This window comes from Arvicola amphibius, chromosome 6 (genome assembly GCF_903992535.2).
Source record: "Arvicola amphibius chromosome 6, mArvAmp1.2, whole genome shotgun sequence".
NCBI lineage: Eukaryota > Metazoa > Chordata > Mammalia > Rodentia > Cricetidae > Arvicola > Arvicola amphibius.
Window position 1 is genome coordinate 32,382,557 of NC_052052.2, and position 21,430 is coordinate 32,403,986.

The 21,430-nt window shown below is 53.4% G+C and overlaps 1 protein-coding gene across 4 annotated transcripts in view; it reads left to right on the forward strand.

Moving 5' to 3' along the window:
• The window catches only part of Ptprf (protein tyrosine phosphatase receptor type F), an 83,643-nt gene that overhangs the window by 43,982 nt on the left and 18,231 nt on the right, over positions 1-21,430 (forward strand). For 3 of the 4 annotated variants that reach the window (XM_038334093.2, XM_038334094.2, XM_038334096.2), the window contains 9 exons: positions 8,190-8,459; positions 10,632-11,213; positions 11,439-11,575; positions 12,021-12,165; positions 15,493-15,798; positions 16,406-16,599; positions 19,172-19,198; positions 20,508-20,625; positions 20,703-21,281. In XM_038334093.2, the coding sequence (XP_038190021.1) occupies positions 8,190-8,459; positions 10,632-11,213; positions 11,439-11,575; positions 12,021-12,165; positions 15,493-15,798; positions 16,406-16,599; positions 19,172-19,198; positions 20,508-20,625; positions 20,703-21,281 (2,358 nt within the window). The remainder of the gene's footprint in view (positions 1-8,189; positions 8,460-10,631; positions 11,214-11,438; positions 11,576-12,020; positions 12,166-15,492; positions 15,799-16,405; positions 16,600-19,171; positions 19,199-20,507; positions 20,626-20,702; positions 21,282-21,430) is intronic. The other variant, XM_038334095.2, reaches the window with a different exon arrangement.

Sequence of the window (21,430 nt, forward strand, 5' to 3'; positions counted from 1 at the left end):
CTAAATAAGTAAATGAATCTTAAAACCCTTCTAAATCCATGCCAGCCCTTTGGGTCCAGGATTTATGTACTTAAGAAAAGCCCTGGGGCTGGAGAGATGGCTCTATGGTTGCTCTTGCAGAGGACCAGGATTCAACTCCTAGCACCCACATGGTGGCTCACAACTATATTTAACTTAAGTTCCAGGGGATCTGATGCCCTCTTCTAACACCCACAGCCCCCCCCCCAGGCACACATGTAGCACACGCAGGCAAAACATTCATACACACACAAAAATAAAAGTATTTAGCTGGGCAGTGGTGGTGTACACCTTTAATCCCAGCAGTCGGAAGGCAGAGGAGGCGGCTACACCGAGAAACTCTGTCTAAAAAAAAAAAAAAAACAAAAAAGAAAGAAAAGCCCTGCTCTTTCCCCCTTGCCCCATAGTGTTTCCACTTTTCTTTTTATGCCTGGCAAAGTTTCATTTGCCCCAAGAAATGTTCTGGGACAGCCTGTGTCATGCTAGCCACCAGCTCTGTATTTGGAATTCTGCATGTGGGTGGATAGGCGTGGAAGAGCCCTGCCCTGGTCCCTATCTGCTGGCCTCCTGTCTCCCAACATAGTGCCTTCAAGACTTCCTTCCGTAGTGGCGCCTGTTACCACCCAGAGATGGCAGTCTCCAACTCTGTCAGGGTCTGAGCCTCCTGATTCAGGACTGTGTGGATTAAAGCTCAGGGGTTTCTTTAGTCCTGTTGACATTTTAGACGGTACGTACACATCTCTGTTGAGGGCTGTTCTCTGCATAGTAGGGTATTTTAGAAGCATCCCTAACCAGTCAGATACCGATAGCACCTCTTAGCCAAAGCAGCCTAAATAACCCTAGCTCTCCAGACACTGGCACCCAGAGGTGGTTTGGGACTGCTGCCTCATAGGGCTTCTGTCTCCATGTCTAACTTTGTCCTGCTGTGTCTATTGACTTGCCTTCTCAGACTTAGCCTTCCCACATTCTCCTTCTGTTCCCCAAACTGTTAGGGCTCTCACTGCCTCTCTGAGGCCCTACGGCTATTCCCACCACTGGGGCAGTACGTCGTACAAAACTCGCAGCTGCCGGGTGCACAGGAAGCACAAACGAGTCAGCTGTCTGGGTTTCTGTTGGGATGGCGCTGGGGACACACATCGTGCGTTTACATCTGACTTTGTTCACAGTTGCCTGCAGTTCCACCCACAGTCTAGCAGGCCCAGGCACGCTGGGTGGACCAGCCTCTTTCTCCATCACCATCTGACTCCCTCCCTGAGTGACTCATTTTCTCCTTCTATCCACGGCGTGTCTCCCCTCCAGCTCTCAGGCATACAGCTTCCTGGGCCAAGGCAGAACCCTACCCTTGGCAAAGCTTGACTTACATGTACCGGGACTACCATCCTCCCCGTTCTCTTCAGGGACCTGGCACCTGAGCCACTGCTGTCTGCAGCAAGGGTGTTACCGCCCAGCCTTTCTTCCCACAGGCATCCAGACGTGCTCCTCACACCGGTGTTGTGCAGCATGGGGCTTCCTCACGGTGGTGGGGCTGTAGTGGCTTGTGTGCCTTGGTGGGTTTGTGAGCTGGGTGGGCCCTGACCTCAGAGCCCAGTTTACCAGGTCTGTCTGAGCTGTGAGGGTGTGTGAGGTGTGGGACTGGCCCATGCCCCACTTCTACCCCTACCAGTTTAGCCCTCACTGTCCCTGACACCCGCTGGTGGGCCCCAGCCCTGTCCACTGTGTCCCTCCATGAGTCCTGAGTCTTTTGTGAGCGGCGTGGTCCGTGTGCACCTGTGTGCACGTGTGTGTGCGAGGGGCACAGGAGTCTTGTCTTGTCTCTGTGCTGTGTGGGCAGATGGAGGTTGGCCTGTTTTTACTCTCTCTGTGTTTCTCCTTGTCTTTTTTATTCCCTCCTCATCCTCATCGCACTCTGCCATCAACCCAAACTCTCATCTCTCAGATCAGCGAGAAGGTTGGTCTTTTTCACTTCTTATCCATCTACAGTTGGCCCACCGACTGTGCCCGTCAGTTGGGACCAGCGGCGGGCTTGGTCAGCTCCCTCAGGCTCGCTCCAGCCGTGCCTGCCCGCCAGTTGGCCTCTGCTCATCACTGTTCGGGCTGGCTGGCAGGCAGGACCAGGGATGGGTGGGCAGGCCTTCTGCCCTGCATGCCCCTGCTGCTTGAGTCCCTGATGCACTGTGTGTCTGCATGTCTCCTTAGCCAGGCTCCACTGCTAGAGTGGCCACGCATGCATGGTGCATGGCACAAAACTGCCCCCTCCCCCACCGTTGCACCCAGGCCAGGCTAGCTGTCTGTTCCTGGTCGAGTTCAAGAGCGATTGTGGAGAGCTGTGGGTAGAGGGTCTGTAAGGGCTGATGTGCTTGACATGTGTTCAGAGGGTTGGAGAAACTTCTACCATTTCCCCACCCTTATGTAAGCCATGTTTGCCTAAGAGAAGCCAGAACTGCGCGAGATAATAGGAAGAAGCTAGTTTAGAGTGAGTTGTCCCTTGAGATCTTGCAGTATGCGACACAGTCCTGCAGTGTCTGCCCTGTCCTTGAGGCCCCTGAGCCTTACCGGTGTTTCATGAAGCAGACTTAAGACCAGCCTTGGTCTCCCTCTCAGAGACAGTGACAGTTGTGATACAAGGCGAGTGGCATCACCTTGGCACACTGTGCAAGTGTCCCATCGCTGTGTCTTTTCTGTCTCCTGCCAGGTCCAAACCAAGGTCATCCCACCTGCCCAGACCTCTCTCAGCCAGCCTCTGTCGCTCTGTGTAGAGTATGTGGCTTGCTAGCCAGCTAACAGTCCTCAGCCCCATGCTGGGCAATGGCACTGGGCATTCACATCCAGGTTGCTTATTCCTGGAGTGGCTGAATCATCAACTGGAGTTTGCTAGGGCCTTGAGTAGCAGTCAGCTCAACTGTAGATTGGGCAGGGCTTCTAGAAACTGCTCAGATCCCCTCCCAGAGCAGTCCCCTTGGAGCCAGGCCTCTACTCCCCAGTCCTGGACCAGCAAGGAGCTAGTGGTCCTTTACATATCCCGTGCTCTAAAGAGTCAGAGTAGCTCTCCTGTCCTCTGGACGTTGGGTGTCCAAGGAAGAAACATGACAGACCCAAGCTACCAAGTGCCCTCTGCGTCTTGATCTGTGGTTTTGAGTTTACTCCAGGAGGACAAGGGAGCAGGTCAGGTGGAGGGCTGCAGCCCCAGCTCAGATATCAGCATAAGCCTCCATCCATATGCACTCCTGAGCTCTGGGGCATTTCGGTTACACCATTTCGCTGACCAGGCGGATCTGCCAGGGTGTTCAGAAAGCAGTCATCAGCAGACTTCCCAGTCCGCAGCCACTCCCCACACACCCCTTCACCTTCCCTCTGCATCCTTTGTCCCTGGCCCCACCCACCCTGTGGTCCCACCAAAAATAAGCGCATACACAAATATTTAACGGGAAGGAGAAATGAGTTTCTAAATATTCCAGGGGGATTTGCCGGGCTGGTAATTTGTTTGGTGCTGATAATTGCATCTTACATTTTTCCAGCTTTACTTAAAACTGTGTGCCGGGTGTGCCAGCATTTAATTACCGCTCTGCGGCAGCCACAAGGTTATTTATTAAAGAGTTATTTTATCTTGATACAGTGGATCCTGCCCCTTATCCCCTCCTTAATGTTGTGTTATTTTCATCAGAGAAATTTCCGCCAGTGAATGCAGATTGCGGGGCTGCCTCCCCCTGCGATTAGGCTGTCACTCCACTGAATGCTGATGCCTCTGGGCGCCGCACCGCCCTATTATAGGGGGTTGTCAGCGCAAATAATTAGACTTAAAAGTTACAGCTGAAATATAATCCAGAAATGGCAGGGCCCTGTTTTGGAAATTGTCTATAAAATGTCAGCACTAAAGATGCACGGAGAACGGTAATAGACCGGCATTGTTGTAGCCTGAGAGTAGACCCTAAGAGCATTTTTCCCAGCTGCAGTTTTTCCTTCCCTGCTGTTGCTTCTGTCAATAGACCGAGTCCAGGGTGAGTCCTGCTCCCCTTGGAGGCCTTGTGCTTCTGGCATCGGGGAGGATGGTGGAGATGCTGTGCTGAGTGGCACCAGCCACTTCCAGCTGTTGGCACAGGGTCGGGACACAGGGCCCCATTAGCATTCAAGACACTCTCTTGCCCCCTACCCGTTACACCCTGGTCCCTGCAGATGTGCTGACCTGCCTGTGTGCTAGGAGGCTGGCCTTCAGGACTCCGCACATGGCTGGGACCTAGTGTTCTTATGTGTGAGTGAGGTCCTCAGTGGTACACCTGGGGCCTGGAATTGAGTCCCTTTCCTAGTATGGGGGTAACCCTGACCTCATACTTCTCTGTAGCCCCTAGAGTTCTCTCCCTGCCACCTGCATCTTGGAGGGAAATAAAAACCATTCTTAGTATCAGTTCCCACAGCGCTTCTGTTTTCTGACGGTGGCTAGAGTTGGAGGCTTTCAGAGGAGTGGCCAGGGCACTGGCCTGACTTTTGGGGCCTACCCGTGAGCTCTCAGCTGGGTCTGAATACGCTGTCTACCCGGGACGATCTGAGGAAAGTTTGGACATGTTTAGGTGTAAGCCTGAGGTTTATTGGCCAAGGACCTCCTTTCTGCAGCAGAACCTCTTGGTTCCAACACCAGTGACCCCTTCTTACCTCAGAGTTCTACCATTAACTAGAGCCAGACTCCAGCCTTGACCTTCGTTTCTCCTGGCATAAATGTCAAAAGTCCCACCTGTGTACCATCTGAGCTCCAGCTTACGCCAGCCTTCCCCAGTCCTAAAACTTCCCATAGCCTCTTGGGGGGTCTCCTTCAGCCCTGTCAGCCATGGTTTTCAAAGATGTGAACTTTAACCACAGAGGCCTAACCTTAGTGTCCGTATAAAGGCAGACATCCATGTCCTGAGTCAGTGTTGACTCCCCCACCTGCAGTTGAGACATGAGGGCGTTGGATGGAACCCTCTGTACAGAACGGCGCTCAAGTGACTTCCTACCGGTCATGGTGGTGCACGCCTTTAACCTCAGTGCTCAGAAGGCAGAGGCAGGTGGATCTTTTCAAAGTCAAATCCAGCCTGGTCTATATAGTGAGCTTCAGGACAGCCAGGCCTATAGAAAACCCTGTATCCAAAACCAAAAAAGTGTCTTCTCCTGTACCTGAGTCCATGGCCTTCAGTGGAGAGGATATGGCTGCTGGTCTGGGAGGGCAGGAGGAAGGCCTGTCCACTTACGGTAACTCCTGTCTTCTGGACTCCATTCCTCCGCAGGCCTGGTCCTGGCTTGCACCCAGCCCAGGATACCTAGTCCTCACCTTGTAGTGCCCACCTATTGCACCGCTCTGAAGCCCAGAGAGCGAGCACCCATGTCCCAGGCTGGCCAAACCCATCTGTGCTTCACCTTGCGTCAGTCAAGAGTTCTTCAAGGGGAGTCTGTGGCCATGGGGCACTTGGCAGCCATGCCCCTGGACACCTGTTCTTGCCGTAAGGACTGCTGTGTCTGTCATACCTTGTCATCAGCCATGTGGCCTCCTGACATTAAGTCCCATGATAAAGGGAACTGGAGACGTGGCATTTGCTCTTGAAGAAGACCTGGTTCAATTCCCAGCAGGCACAAGGCAGCTCACAACCATCTGTAACTCCCTCCCGTTCTAGAGGCTCCAACACTCTGTTCTGGTCTCCGTGGGCTCCAGCACACATCACATGTGGTACACAAATAATTATGCAGTACTGTGCTAGGGATTGAACCCATAAATGTAAACATAAATGTTTAGGGCTGGAGAGTTGGCTCAGTGGTTAAGAGCACTTGCTTTTGCAAAGGGCCTAGACTCGAGTCCCAGTATCCACATGGAAGCTCACCACCTCCTTGGGCATCAGGCACGTATGTGGTACAAAACATTCACATGCACAAAATAATAAAATGAATCTAAATAAATAGAAAAATTTTTGTCGGGCAGTGCTGGCATATGCCCTTAGTTACAGCACTCTGGAGGCAGAGGCAGACGGATTTCTGAGTCCAAGACCAACCCGGTCTACAGAGCAAGTTCCCGGACTGCCAGAGCTACACAGAGAAACCCTGTCTCAAAAATAAACATTTTTTTTTTTTTTTTGAGGAGAGGGAGGATAGAAACCCACTTACGAGCAAATCTAAGTGAAACAGAGAGTCCCTTAGGTTACAGAACTTGAACGTGTAGAAGTAGGTTGCATGTCGGGCAGGGCTGAGGCCATTGTCATTACCTCTGCTGCACCATTCTTATCTTTGTACTGGGGCAGGTCCTCCCCTGCGCTGGGAAAGGTTCCAGCCTGAGCTCAACGGCCCCTGTAGACTGTGTTTCTGCTCCCACTGGTTGTGTAAACATTCAAAGGTTGTTTCTGGTCCAAAGGTTGTTTCTGGTTAGCTAGGTCTGGATCACACGCTCTGTGTGCCAAGAATGGAGACGGGGAGATGGCTCCCATAGAGGAAACGAAGATGGGATGGGGAGTGTTGCTCAGTGGTAGAGTACAAAACCTAGCATGTATGAGCCCCTGCCTTCAGTCTCTAGCACTCTTAACAGAAAAGGGGAGGGGAGGAGGAAAGGAAGGGAGGTGCTGCTTCTGGACAAAGGCAGAACTCTGTGTGGCTATAATATACTCCTGATGCATATCTGACGTGAGTCTGGAGAACAGGCCCGGCCTGCAAGCCATTCACTGTGACTCACTTGGGGCTGCCAGTGTTGTGATTCCACCTAAGGAACTTAGTGAAACAGCCGGAGAAGGTGTGGAAGCGGGTTCTATGCAAGGTCTTAGAGGCTGCCGTGAGGAACCATGTGGGAATTTGTTAATCGGGAATGCCCGGTTGTCTGTAGGGAGCGCGGGCATGGTGAAGTAGAGGGCCACGGGATGAGGGGCCAGCGTAGAGCTGCTCAAGCGAGCCCAGAAGTGGTGGTGGTAGTTTAGGTGTTAGTAGTGGCATTACCTACGTGTTTGGAGGGAAACTGATTTTGAAAGCTGTCTTAGACAGAGCCATAATACAGCCTGGTGACTCCTGCTAAATGTCTCAGCTCTGAGCTTCAGTTTGACTGCTGTGAAGTAAGGTGAAGTTGGACCCGGTGGTTTTTTCCAGTGCTTCTAGCTCTGCTTCTGTGATCTGGGGCTGTGTGAGATGCTTCGTATGTGGTACCACGGGTCCTCTGCATGTCTGGGCTCCCTGGCAAGAGTCCCCAGAGACCAGTGATCTCGTAGCGTGCCCTTGGGTCACTTAGGCCTGCTGCCTGTCCTCTCTGACCCTCTGTGGAAAAGGAGATCATAGAGGAGCCATAGGAGCCTCTGCCAGCAGCTGCATGGCCTGTCTGCATGCCAAGCATGCCTCTGTGTGGCTAGGTCTTGTCCACCTCACCCCTCTGCATGCTCTGAATGTCTGTGCCAAGCTTGCTACTTGAGGGGTTGGATCCAGGCTGTGCCCTGGACTGAGAAACTCAGGGCAGCTTCTGGCCAGGGGAGTCCAAGGCTGGGGGTCGTGGCCAGGCACAGCCACCCTCCTCCTTGAGACCTTCGCTCACTGGCACAGAAAGCCGTCTGTTCGGCGCCCTCATCATGTTATTGCCATCATCATGCCCATCCTGCCCGCGGACCACGTCCCTGGCCCGCCCAACCCCTTGTGCTTGTGCTAGCCCTCCTAAGAGGCAGTCCACATTGTGGGTCCCAGGCTGACCTTAAGCACAGCCAAGGCCCAGCAGGTGGTTGTGCCATTTCCTCTTCTCTCCTGGGGCTGTGGCCTGGAGGTGGAGACCTTGACTCCTTTACCTGCCCCAGCCTTACTCTGAGGACCTGGATTTCTTTCATTGGTTCCCCATCTGGTCACTCTGGAGACACTGGAGGAGAGGAGGTGGGAGAAAGAAAGTGTGGTCACTGGGGGACTACGTGGACTGTGGCTCTAACCAGGCCTGACTCAGTGCTTGCACTAAGTCCTGTGTGACCTTGGCCGAGTGTCCCAGGCCGTAAGATGGAAACTTGGTTGCAAGTTCTCAGTAAGAGGTATTCCAGGTGGCTCCTGAGTACAGGGGCCACTTCTAGTCCCAAAGTGAGGTGGGAAGTGGTGAGCCAGTCCGCCTGGCTCTGACAAGAGAGGCTTCCGTGATGAGGGGCCCCTGCCCTTCTGTCCACCCTTGTGCCCTGCCCAGCCTGTGAGTGCCTCTCTTCCTCCTCCCGCAGTGCGTCGTGTGGCTCCTCGTTTCTCCATCCCTCCCAGCAGCCAGGAGGTGATGCCGGGTGGCAGCGTGAATCTGACTTGTGTGGCAGTGGGTGCACCCATGCCGTATGTGAAGTGGATGATGGGTGCCGAAGAACTTACCAAAGAGGACGAGATGCCAGTTGGCCGCAACGTTCTGGAGCTAAGCAATGTCATGCGATCTGCCAACTATACCTGTGTGGCCATCTCTTCATTAGGCATGATAGAGGCCACGGCCCAGGTCACAGTAAAAGGTAAGTGTACCGGATGACTCAGCCAGCTGATGTCCTCCTCTGTCTCTGGGGGCTTTAGTGGCAGTTGAGTCGGGGAGGCTGAGAGATCATTACCCTCTTTTAAGGTGCCCAGCTCTGGGCAGGTCCTTAGAAAGAAGATGGGTACTGGGAATAGCCAGCTGGTATTCCCACTTGGCAGGCATTGTGCCAGTAAAGGTTGATTTTGCTTTTTAGGGAGGACAGATGCTCCTGTTACTCCTGTTTTACAAGAGAGCAATTCAAATACATCTTTTGCCCAGGGTCACACTGATGTAAATGATGAAGCCGAGGCTTAGTCTTGGTGGTCTGAATTCACAGCCTGCAACCACTATTGAGCCGCAAAGCTTTGGGTTGAACAGCATCCCAGGGAGAAAGGTGTACTGATAGCCAAGGTCGGGGGAGGTTTTCTCTGCCCCCGCCTCTGGAGACAGGCACACATAACATTAATATTTATAATTCTTAAAAATTTATTTAAGATTTATTTAGTTTCTTTTGTGTGTGTTTTGCCTGTGTGTGTGTGTGTGTGTGTGTGTGCGCGCGCGCGCGCGCGCGCTGGGAGGCCAGAAGAGAACATCAGATCATCTGGAAGTGGGGTTTATGGATGATTGTGAATTAACATGTGGGTCCTAGAAATTGAATCCTGGCCCTCTACGAGAGCAAGTGAGCCAGGCAGTGGTGGCGCACGCCTTTAATCCCAGCATTTGGGAGACAGAGGCAGGCGGATCTCTGTGAGTTTGAGGCCAGCCTGGTCTACAGAGCAAGTTCTGGGATAGGCTCCAAAGCTAAACAGAAAGACCCTGTCTTGAAAAACAAACTAACAAACAAAAGCAACAAGTGTTCTTAACTGCTGAACCATCTCTCCAACCCAACACATATCTAGAATTTTTGTCTGTCTGTCTGTCTGTCTGTCTGTCTGTCTGTCTGTCTGTCTAGACAGTGTGTCTGTATGTCACTCTGGCCGCTGATGCTCATACCTCTGCCTCCTGAGTGCTGTGATTAAAGGCTTGCCCCACCGTGTCCAGCCGTATGTTTAGTGTTTAGCTGACAGCCTCTGCCACGATCTCCCTGCTTATATTCTTGCCTGACTTTGACCCATCCTTCGTTCTGCAACTTGAATAGTTTTTTGGTTTTTTTTTTTTTTTCCTTTTTTCTGGGGATGGGTGATAGGGTTAGAAACAATTCTGTTGCTTTGGAGAACTCACTATTGTAGTTTAGGCCAGCATTGAACTCACAGAGAACCCCCTGCTTCTGCCTCCCAAGTGCTGGAATTAAAAGTATACATATACCAATGCCCTCAACTTGGGTGATCTTTTCAAGATACAAACTAAGAGCTGGGGACACAGCTTTACCATGCATTATGCCCTGGATTGAATCCCTAATACTGCAAAAAGCAGTGTGTAAGCCAGGATCATATCATTCCACCTGATCCTACTTGGGCAGGGTTCCTTGGGATGGAACCCAGGACCTCACACTTGCCTACTGAGAACTATTGCTAGCCTTAGGCTATTTCCTTATATGAAAACAAAAGGTGGCTTTCTTTCAGGGGCTCACATTGCTCTGGTAGTCCCCAGGAACACCAGCTGGCCTCCCACCCTCAGTACCTACTACTAGCCACACAGATCCACACTATTCCAGTCCCTTCTCCTCTTCCCTTTCCACTCTAATAGTCATTGGCTCATCTCCCTTCAGGCCTCAGCACTATGAGACTTCCCGGTTCACCCTGTCCAAGGAGAGACCGTGTTTTTTTACTGCTGTCCTTGGACACAGTTACCATCAACACATTTGTTGATTATTTCTCCAGAATATAAATTCCAGAGGGCAGGGATATGACCGCAAGCCACTTTGACACCAAAGTGGTGCCTACTACATAGTGGTCTTTCTTCATGGGGTGATCGTGGCTATGTAATGATCGAGTGTATGTGGGGTCCCAAGAACTGTGTGTTACATACTAAAGGGCTCAAGGCTTCTGGGGCCACGGACAGAGCTTGCTGCCATGTCTCACATAGCTGCCCCTAACAGTCACCGTAAGTTTTTCAAGCCTTTTTTCAAGGTGGGTTGTGGGTGTCAATCCACTTAGGTGGCTGTACGCTGCATTTGGATGATGTTTTGGATCTGTTCTCAGAGTCTTGACCTCCAACACTTCTTTATCCTCAGCTCTGCCAAAGCCTCCAATCGATCTTGTAGTGACAGAGACAACCGCCACCAGTGTTACCCTGACATGGGACTCTGGAAATGCAGAGCCTGTATCCTACTATGGCATCCAGTACCGTGCAGCTGGCACAGAGGGCCCCTTCCAAGAAGTGGATGGCGTGGCCACCACCCGGTACAGCATTGGTGGCCTCAGCCCTTTCTCAGAATATGCCTTCCGTGTGCTGGCTGTTAACAGCATTGGGCGAGGACCACCCAGTGAGGCGGTGCGTGCACGGACGGGTGAGCAGGCACCCTCCAGCCCTCCACGCCGTGTGCAGGCCCGAATGCTGAGTGCCAGCACCATGCTGGTGCAGTGGGAGCCACCTGAAGAACCCAATGGCCTGGTACGGGGATACCGTGTCTACTACACTCCAGACTCCCGACGCCCCTTGAGCGCCTGGCACAAGCACAACACTGACGCAGGACTCCTTACCACTGTGGGCAGCCTGCTACCTGGCATCACCTATAGCCTTCGTGTCCTTGCCTTCACTGCCGTGGGCGATGGTCCACCCAGCCCTACCATCCAGGTCAAGACACAGCAGGGAGGTAGGTAGGGGTCTGCGTTCTGGCTAGGCAGCAGACAACAAAGGCTTGGGAAGGTCATTCCTGTCCTCGGACTATGAAATTTGGAGCTTGGGGAGGGCGAGGGTGCCATACACTACAGATACCTGGTCACAGGGGATGCAGGACAAGGGAGTGAGAGATTAGCATGCTCTCACTGGGCCCTTGGAGGTGTCGTGAAGCTGACAGTGCCTGGGGTGGGCATTGCAGTGCCTGCACAGCCTGCAGACTTCCAGGCCGAAGCTGAGTCGGACACCAGGATCCAGCTCTCATGGCTGCTGCCCCCGCAGGAGCGGATCACCAAGTATGAACTGGTGTACTGGGCAGCAGAGGATGAAGGCCAGCAGGTGAGCCATGAGGTTAGGAAGGGTGGAAGGAGAGCATCCTCTGGTTCCTCTTAGTCTGTGATGGGCGCGCCTGGACAGGTTCCAGCTCCTGGGTTTCTCCCTGAAGCACTGTGGCCCCTGTAGTCTGTGTGGGTTTGTAGTCTACACCACTCCCGTGCCAGAGGCAAAGTTTCTAGGGTCTGCCTTTGATCCTTTGAGTTCTTGGCCTATGTCCTAGCCTGACGTTTCCCCTAGGGCCACAGATCTCTGCTAGCCCTGATGACCTTTGAAGTGGCTGTGGTATGAGTCAAGCCATGCATTTCTTGTTCGGCTTGTGTGATGCTTGGGGTGGGTCCTCTCACAGAACCGTGGTGGGTCCTCTGCCAACTGCTTGCAGCCCATGTGGGGACTAACCTCTGTGTGGCCTCAAATCTGAGCAGTCAGAAAGTGCTCTCTGCTCTTCCAGCACAAGGTGACCTTCGACCCCACCTCCTCCTACACTCTCGAGGACCTGAAGCCTGACACGCTATACCACTTCCAGCTGGCTGCCCGCTCAGATCTGGGGGTGGGCGTCTTCACGCCCACCATAGAGGCCCGTACAGCACAGTCCAGTAAGTGCCTCCCTAGCCTATACCTGTCACATCTGGGCTGGGACACATCTGTCACATCTGGGCTGGGACACACACAGACATACACCCTTCCCCTTCGAGCAGGTGGGTGGTCAGGTCTGCTGAGTCCAGTACTGGACTCCAGTCTGGGCTCTTGAGTCTGGACCCCGACAAAGGGACAGGTAAGTGTCCTGCTAGTCTCTGTCCAGGCAGTGGTTGGCTTCTCTGCTCCCTGCCCAGCCTTCTGACCCTCTCTTATCCTTGTGACCCCTGTACCCCACACAGGTAAGTTCTGTGTCCGTGAATTCATCTTTATCCTCTGTCCCCCTCCTTCCATACCTAGATCATACCACTGACTTGGTGGGCCTGCCATGGTGCAACCCTGCCTAGGGCCTCACTTCCCTCCCCGTAGCCCTCCGTCTCATCAGCACACCCCCTTCCTCATACCCGACCATGACACTTCCTCGGGAGCTGTGTGATCTGTCTGAGGCCTCTGCACTCAGGTCCATGAGAATGTGACTTGTGTTCGAATGTGTGCGTCCCCACATCTGCCTGTGGGACCACATGACTTAGGTGACAACATGGCTGTATGTAGAGCCACTGTGAGACTGTGTGAACACCTGGCCTATAGCCCCTGAGTGTGTCAGTGTGTCTTGGGTGTGACCCCCGTGACTATATCTGTCTGACTCCGTAGCTCTCTAGCTCTCCAGAGGAAGGTGACGGATTGTGGAAGTGCGTGTGTGGCTTGGTGTAATACTAGGTGGCCCATCTGTGATCAGTATGCCACCATCTGCAAGGTTGCCTACTTGATAAGATGATCATGGTGTGACCAGTGGAGTGGCATTGTGTAACAGCCATAAGCGTGACCGCGTCAGTAAAGCCCTTATGACATAGAGTCCTTATGGAGCTGTGTGTGCAGAGGTCCCTGACTTTGTATTCGTAAGGTCATTCTTGAGGCATCTGCTGTGCTCTTAATGGGGGCCGGACCCGACATGCTATCAGTCTGGCAACATGGCCTCTCAATCCATGGGGCCCCTACAGTAGACTGAGACAAACAGTATGCCTGTAATTACCCAAATGAGCTTTTAATTATATTTGTATTAAGTAAGATGGGAGGGTAGAGACAGGGCAGTACAGGAAACACTGTGGGTGAGAAGATCAAAGAGAATTATCTTGGAGATGTGACGCTTCACCGAGGCTGAAGCAAGGACAGACGCTAACTAGGTAAAAGCTGACTGTAGTGGTCCTGAGCAGGGTAATATGGATTTCTTCGTTATCTAGGACACTGACTGGCCAGGAGTCGGCGAGGGATTGAAAATTGGGAGCAGTGGGATAGGGATATGAAGGTTTATCTTGTTTCTGATAGGAAGCTCTGAAAGAGCCCATTGGCCTCAGGACAGGAAGTGGATGGAAGCAGGTGTGACCCGTACACCTGGCTTCAGACACCCAGATCTGGGCTGTGTCGGTCAGTCAAGTGTAGAAGCATGCAGCATGGCATGGCCTAAGCTGGAGGAGGCAGACCTGAGGAGACTGGAAGTGAAGTCTAGAGATGGGGAGGAAGGCAAAGAGGAAGTCCACAGAAGGTGACCTGAGCCTGCTGCTGGGTGGCCGAAGGGAATGGATGTGGTGGGAAGTGGACTTGGAGGAGATGTGCAGTGGCCTGGAAGGGCAGTGGGAGGTGAGGGAGTAAGCCGGCATGCTTGGATGTCACCAAGAAGCTAGTTGTAGGGGCCTGTGGTAATTGGAGGGCCTTTGGCCTTGAGGATGGAGTTTTCTTTTAAGGCGGGACTCCTGAAGTATGTCTAGCTGCTGTTGTGAGGGTTAGGACAAAGCAGGAAGCAGGGAAGGAGAGGGTCAGCTGGTAAAATCTCTGGAGGGAGAGAGGGGCAGAGTGTGGGTGGGGAAAGCTTGGCCTTGGACTCCACTCTTGAGAGGGTACAGGAAGAACGGGGCTGGTAGCTGCTGTGGAAGGCAGGCAGAGAGCTTACGTGCCTATAGGCAGAGGGAGCTGGAGGTCTGGGAACTGTGAGGGTTGACTGTGTCATTTGTAAAGTGGCAGAGTGAGCAAGATAGAGTAGACCTCAGCAGGTAGCTCATTGGGGGGGCTCTCTGGAAATATAACTTGTCTACTTGCCGGTGCTGCCTTGTTTATTAGCTAATGTGGGTCAAGCAGTGGCGGAGAAAATGAGGGCCTGGGGAGCTGACTCGTCGGGTTACAGAGCTGCGTAATCAGGAGGACCGGATCAAATCCTCAGCACCCATACAACAAACTGGGCATGGCCACATACACACCTATAGCACTAACACTGTTGAGACAGGAATTTCTGGGCCTTTCTGGCTGCCAGTCTAGCTTCAGGTTCAGTGAGAGACCCTGTTTCAAGGGCATTAGGTGGTGTCTGATAGAGTAGGCTAGGCTACCTGACATCATCCTGTGGCTTTCACATACGTGCATGCAGGTACACGTGCCCATGTGTTCACATACACTACACACACAGAAAGACAAGTGAGGTTAGGATACCGTGAGAGTGGTACGCTGCTGCACCTCACACCAAAGCTGCATCTCCAGGGCCGAAATGATGGTGTTCCCCGGGGATGCTGGGGTCTGAGACCACAGATTGGGAGACGGGACCATTCCTAGCACTATGCTTGCATAGGCGGAACTGAGCAAGGAAAGTGAAACCCAAACCCCTGGAGAGTTGGTGCTTTGTTTCCAGTGAATGGAGGGCTGTTGAAGTTACCTGGACAGGGAGTGGCAAGTCTGAGGTGACAGGAAGCTCCTGTATTGGTAGTGGGGTCTAGAAAAGTCACCAGGCGGAAAGGGAGCCCACACTTGCCTCTCCTAAGGAATCCAAACCTCACAGCCACTAGCCACCCCTGGTCTAGCTTCAGAGACCCTGACCACATAGGCACAGGCTAAGGTAGTCTAAAACCAAAAGACGTCTTTGAATCACTTATCCCCAGGAGAGGATTATATTCTCCAAGTTCTAGTGTGTGTGTGTGTGTGTGTGTGTGTGTGTGTGTGTGTGTGTATATATATATATATTTGATGCCATGTTTGTGTGAGACGGCATATGCATGGGAGAGATGCTGTTAGAACTCCATATGTGTTGTGAGACACTGCACATGCTGCATGTTCATGTGTGCGTGCATGTGTGTGTGTGTGTTTGAGAGTAGAAAGCTAGTTCAGAGGGAGTCAGGCCATCTCAGCAGCATTATGCCTAGAAAGCCTCAGAATGGCTGGGTGAGTCTCCAGTCCCTTGTGACTTGGTCACTGTGCCTGTGATTCCCCACCCTCCATTTGCCTGCTTTCCTCCCATTTGTCTTTCCCAGCCCCATCCGCCCCTCCCCAGAAGGTGACATGTGTGAGCACGGGCTCCACCACAGTCCGGGTAAGTTGGGTTCCACCGCCAGCTGACAGCCGCAACGGCATTATCACCCAATACTCCGTGGCCTATGAGGCAGTGGACGGCGAGGACCGTAAGCGGCATGTGGTGGATGGCATCAGCCGTGAGCATTCCAGCTGGGACCTGTTGGGCCTGGAGAAGTGGACGGAGTACCGGGTGTGGGTGCGGGCACACACGGATGTGGGCCCCGGCCCTGAGAGCAGCCCGGTGCTGGTGCGCACCGATGAGGACGGTAGGCTGCATTGCGTAGCGTTGTCATGAGGAGGGGTGGGAAGGGAGGCATGCTGCCTGGGGCCGCCTGCCAAGCACCCCAGGACCTTCCTCCACTGGACCTGACAGACTCATTTCCTAAACTTAGTCTTAATGGTCTAAACTCTGGGGAGATGTAGTTGGTGGGGTATCCCCTGTCTAGGTCCTAGCTTCTGGGCCATCACCAAGATAGCCTTAAAAACCTTAAGGGGCTATGGCAGGAGAAGCAGCCCCACCCAATATGAGAGTCAGGCTTGGGAAGATGAGGGCAGAAGACTCAGTAGAGCCAGCGGACTTTGGCTGAATATTGACGAGATTTGTGACAGATAGTGGGAGCCTGGGTAGTTGAAGTATGGTATGGTACCTCACCTCTGGCTTTTCCCCACTAATAAGTAGCCCTGCCAGAGGGGTTGACGGGGATGATCCAGTGCAGGCAAAGGGTTGCTCATCAGATCAGCCAGCCAAAGAAACATTGGTGCCTTTCCCAGGGGAGTGAGTGAGTGCAGAGTCACAGCCCTAAAGTTAACTATGCATACCCTGAGCAAGGCTCAGTTCCCCGTGTCTGACTTCCCTCTCTACCTGGCCTCCAGTGCCCAGCGGGCCACCACGGAAGGTGGAGGTTGAGCCTCTGAACTCCACTGCTGTGCATGTCTCCTGGAAGCTGCCTGTCCCCAACAAGCAGCACGGACAGATTCGTGGCTACCAGGTCACCTATGTGCGGCTAGAGAATGGTGAACCCCGAGGCCAACCTATCATCCAGGATGTCATGCTGGCCGAGGCTCAGGTATGTCACTAATGGTACTGGGTGGCTGGGTGAGCAGTGACCAGTGTGTCACATTTGCTCCTCAGAGCCTGCCCTCGGAGGTGTTCATGCAATTTATGGTCGTATTGGAACTGCCTTGGGTACGGAGATTAGGAAGTGAGGCCCAGATTCCAGGGACACTTCTTTTTTGTGTTAGGATTGCTCAAGTTGTGCCAGCCTAGGCCCTGCTACCCCCCTCCACCCTGGTTTTAGCCACCAGTAGTCAAAGGGCAGTCTCCAAAGACCCCACCCACCCAGGCTCCTTGCACACTGTTCTGTCCCAGCCTGTGGTTTGCAGGAAGCTTTGAACTGTGCTGTTGTCCCCGCAGTGCTGTTCTGAGAATCTCTGTACCAGAGGCAGATAGGGACTTCAAGAGTTCTCTGTCTTCTTTGGCCTCAAGCCAGTGACAGAGGCAAAGCTGTGCAAATAATCACCTGAGTGATTGACCCCTGATGTTTATCTCGAAGCCTAAGCCTGCCAGCCAGCCCTTCCCTGTTGGAAGCTTCTGTCTTCCTGGGGGATTCCACCCCCGAGCTTACAGTGAGGTCCCTCGAGTATTCTGACCCCTGGCTTGCTGTTCCATCTAGGAACATGAAGCGTTATGAGATTATACATCTGCATGACCAAAATGAGCCAGCAAGGGGATGGCGGGTCTTGGCTAGGAGGCCAAATCTCTACCCTAGACAAGGACTAATCAAGAATCAGAAAGCCTGCCATGTTCGCCCTCAGGCTCACCCTCTCCAGAACCAGGTCCTGAGGATTCTTGCACCAGCACTAAGTCCCATCAGGAAGCAGTTAGATTCCCTTTCCACCCAGTGTGAACCCTAGATTCTGCAGGCTATGCTGAGGAGTGGGCTCCCACAAAAACAAACAGCCTTCGTGCCTTTGGCTGGGCTCCACCCTCAGAGCCAAAATTCTTTGCCTAGAGGGTGACTTCTTCTCCTAACCTGCCTATACTGAGGGACCCAGGGGTGGGGGCAGTGGGTGTGTTCACCAGCCTGCATTCCTGGGGCAGGTTGAGGGCTCCTCACAAAGTCTCAGCAGACACACCCGCCCAAAAACATCCAGAGAATGGCTCGCTCTGGCCCCTCCCATCCTAGGAGTCTGGCGCCACAGCTGCAGCCTCTGGGGTTTCAGGAAAGTCATATGCTTTTGTGTGCTGGTCCCTGGCACTTTGAAGGGGGTTGGGCAATAAAATCATATGCCCCCATGTTTGTATCCTTTATGTATAATATACCCAACCAGACTCCAGGGGCGTCCCAGAAGACAAGACCTCCCCTTATAGCCTTGTGCCCCCGAGACTAGGTCGCCCTGCTTTGGGCCAGTGGGAGACCAGATGGAGCACTTATCCAGCCTGGCCCCAGGGCGTAGCTGTCCCCTGTGTGACTCTTGTCAAGGACATCCTAGCCAGCCTTTCTCCACCTAATAGAGCCATCTGTGCGGCCCAGGGCCCCAGTAGGATCAGAAGGAAACATGCGATGGGTATCCCCACTTTGACTGTGCAGCCCAGCCTGCCTCCCCTGTGCTCCCGCTATGAGACTTGCCCCTCTCCACTTCCTTTTGTCCCTTCTCCTCTTTCTTTCCCTCCCTCCCTCCTCCAGCCTCTTCCTTCTCCTACCCACCCCTCTCCATTCTGTTCCACCCCCTCTGTCTTTTCCCTTCTCACTGCCTGCCATGTGTTAATTCCACACCAGGGCCTGGCTTGGAAAGCCCAGGTCCGTCTCAAGTAAGGAAACCTAAATCCAAGTAGTCACGGCCCATTCTGCAAAGTAAACACAATCTTTAGGGGAATCTTTATAGCCTTTCCCATATTTTGCCCAAAGACTTTGTGACAGAGCTTGCCAGTTGCCAGCACAGCAGGTGCTCAGGCCAGTGGACAGAGGCCAGGCCAGCTACCTGAGGGTGGTCAGTCTGTTTACATACTCACCTAGAATACCTAGGCACACTGATGCTAGAATTTACCACTACCATGAAACTAGTCTTCCTGCTTTGAGCCCAGGCACCTGTAGAATGGAATTCAGGGGTGTGAGGTCTCCCTGTGACTATGGGGTAAGGTCCTGGCTCTGAGCTGGCTACCTAGCAGCCCTTATAATCTTACTGGCAATCCTGACTTTTGGCTCACTCTAGCCATAATTCCAGAACTGTGATCTGGGACACAGTGTCACCTTAGCTCAGGTGACTCTCATTTATAGTTTCAGCTGAGCTATTGAGAGTGGAGGAAATAAATAAGTCTGGAGAGCCACAGTAAGATGGGCATAGATAGGAGTCTGGGCACAACGGGAGATGTAGTCATCCCTTAGTGTCTTCCTTCTGTCTGAGGTGCCAAGCCTCTCTCCTTATCTGACATCGTCCGTGTCACCCTGCCCTGGTTAGGCCTGGTACACACAGTTGGTGCTCAGTGATGCAGGGACCTGTGTCTGACGGGAGCGGTCCTGGGCTGTCATCTCAGTGGGCACTTCAGAACTGTCTATCAGTTCTCCATGGGCCAGGTCCTCTCCAAGTCAAAATCCTTCACCATCTTGTCTCCCTTTCTTTCCCTTTCCCGTGGGTCAGTGGAGACCAGAGGAGTCCGAGGACTATGTAAGTAAGAGGTGTGCAAGCACGGGCAAGACTGGGTCAGGCTGGGCTCACGGGACACTCCCCCTCTCCCAGCCTGTGCCGCCAAGATCCACAGGGCACCAGCCACATCCAGAGAAAATTGGCATGTAGACATGAGCACCAGGCTGAGCAGTGATTGGCGTTTCCTCTAATCCGTACTCCTCGCCTGTCGAGCAGCAATTTGAGGCCAGTGTTCACAATCGACCAGGACCTGGCCCCTGCTCTGGCCAGACAGGGATGGAGTTAAATCCAATCCTGATCATTAGGCCTTATTGATCCCTGAAGTGAAAAATCACCTGCTCAGGCCCAGGCTGGGAGAAACGCTGGGGAGCCCAAGCCCTGGAAGACCCTCCAGCTTGGGCAGTCAGGGCCCTGCAAAGGTTTGTTGGCATCTGTAGTTGGCTGCACCTGAGGCTTAGAGCTGGAGGGCTACCAGGGCTGGTGCCGACAGCCCTGTTCCTGCTCCACGGTGGTACCCTCCCTCCCTTCTTCCTACTCTTCTTTGTGGTGTGGCTTGGTCTTCAGTGGTGTTTCTCCCCATGTCTGGAAATGATGCCTTTGCTGGATGGGGTATGGGTAGGATCTGCCAAGGCAGAAGGAAATGGAGTGGCTGACTTCTTGGGCATCAGTGGAATCAGGGGAATGTGTTCCCGGGTATGGGGAGTTTTCTGTTTTGCCTTTCTCCAACTCTTATGTGCTCCCAGGGGGGGTTGGATAGTACAGTCACTGAATTAGATGGGATCCCTCTACCTTACAGTGTTGTGCCTTGGCCCTCTCTTGTACCCTGCGAGAGTGCTCGCTCTCTCTCTCTCTCTCTCTCTCTCTCTCTCCCCTTTCTCTTTCTGTTTGTATTTGTGTCTGTAAGTGGCCTTGCATCTGCTATTTCAGGAGGGACTGTAGTCTGTAGTGTGCATGTGCGTGCAAAGAGGCGTACAAGGTGCTGGGTGCGTGCAAGGCTCTGTCCTGGTGTGTGTGGGGGGACCTCATGAGGTGTCACTCACAGCACAATGGAGTGAAAGAAACAGTGTGGACCTTTGTTCTTCTCTGAAAGGAAGAATGAGCTGTCTGCCCCAGGCATGGGGCGTCTGGGGTGGGTAGCATGCTCCTAGTCCACATCCCACCTGGCTGTCCCCGTCTTCAGTGGAGAAAGGATTTATACACAGTTCCACCTCCCAGGGCCTTGGTCTCCTGTGTACCTGGGGGCACCCTTGGCTACAGTCTTCAGGTGACTGATAGTCTAGCCTCTTCTCACAGGGTGTGATGGGACCTGCCCTTCCCCCTTCTCCTTCAGGAAACCACCATCAGTGGCCTCACCCCAGAGACCACCTACTCCATTACTGTTGCTGCCTACACCACCAAGGGGGATGGTGCCCGAAGCAAGCCCAAAGTGGTTACTACAGCAGGGGCAGGTGAGTTGGGGGTCAGGGACAAAGCTGGGTGGGCAGCAGAGGGAGGGCAGCACCAGAGCCCAGTGCGTGCTGTTCAGTCCCAGGCCGGCCCACCATGATGGTCAGCACCACGGCCATGCACACCGCGCTACTGCAGTGGCACCCACCCAAGGAGCTGCCCGGAGAGCTGCTGGGCTACCGTCTACAATACCGTCGGGCTGACGAGGCACGGCCCAACACCATAGATTTTGGCAAGGATGACCAGCATTTTACAGTCACCGGTCTGCACAAAGGGGCTACCTACATCTTCCGGCTTGCTGCCAAGAACCGGGCTGGCCCAGGTGAAGAGTTTGAGAAAGAGATCACAACCCCGGAGGATGTGCCCAGTGGCTTTCCTCAAAACCTTCGAGTGACAGGGCTGACCACATCGACTACGGAACTGGCCTGGGACCCACCTGTGCTGGCAGAGAGGAATGGGCGCATCACCAACTATACTGTGGTCTACCGTGACATCAACAGCCAGCATGAACTGCAGAATGTCACTGACGATATACACCTTACACTGTTTGGCCTCAAACCAGACACCACTTATGACATCAAGGTCCGTGCACATACCAGCAAAGGCGCCGGCCCGCTCAGCCCCAGCATCCAGTCCCGGACCATGCCCATGGAGCAAGGTGTGTTCTGCGGTCATGACAATGCCCGCCCAAGCGTGACTGCTCCTAGGGACCTGTGCTGTTCTTGACCCACTGACCTCTCGCCACTGATCCACCAGCTTCTGCTGTGTGACACTTCAGTCTCTCATGATTGCTAACCTCTAATGAAC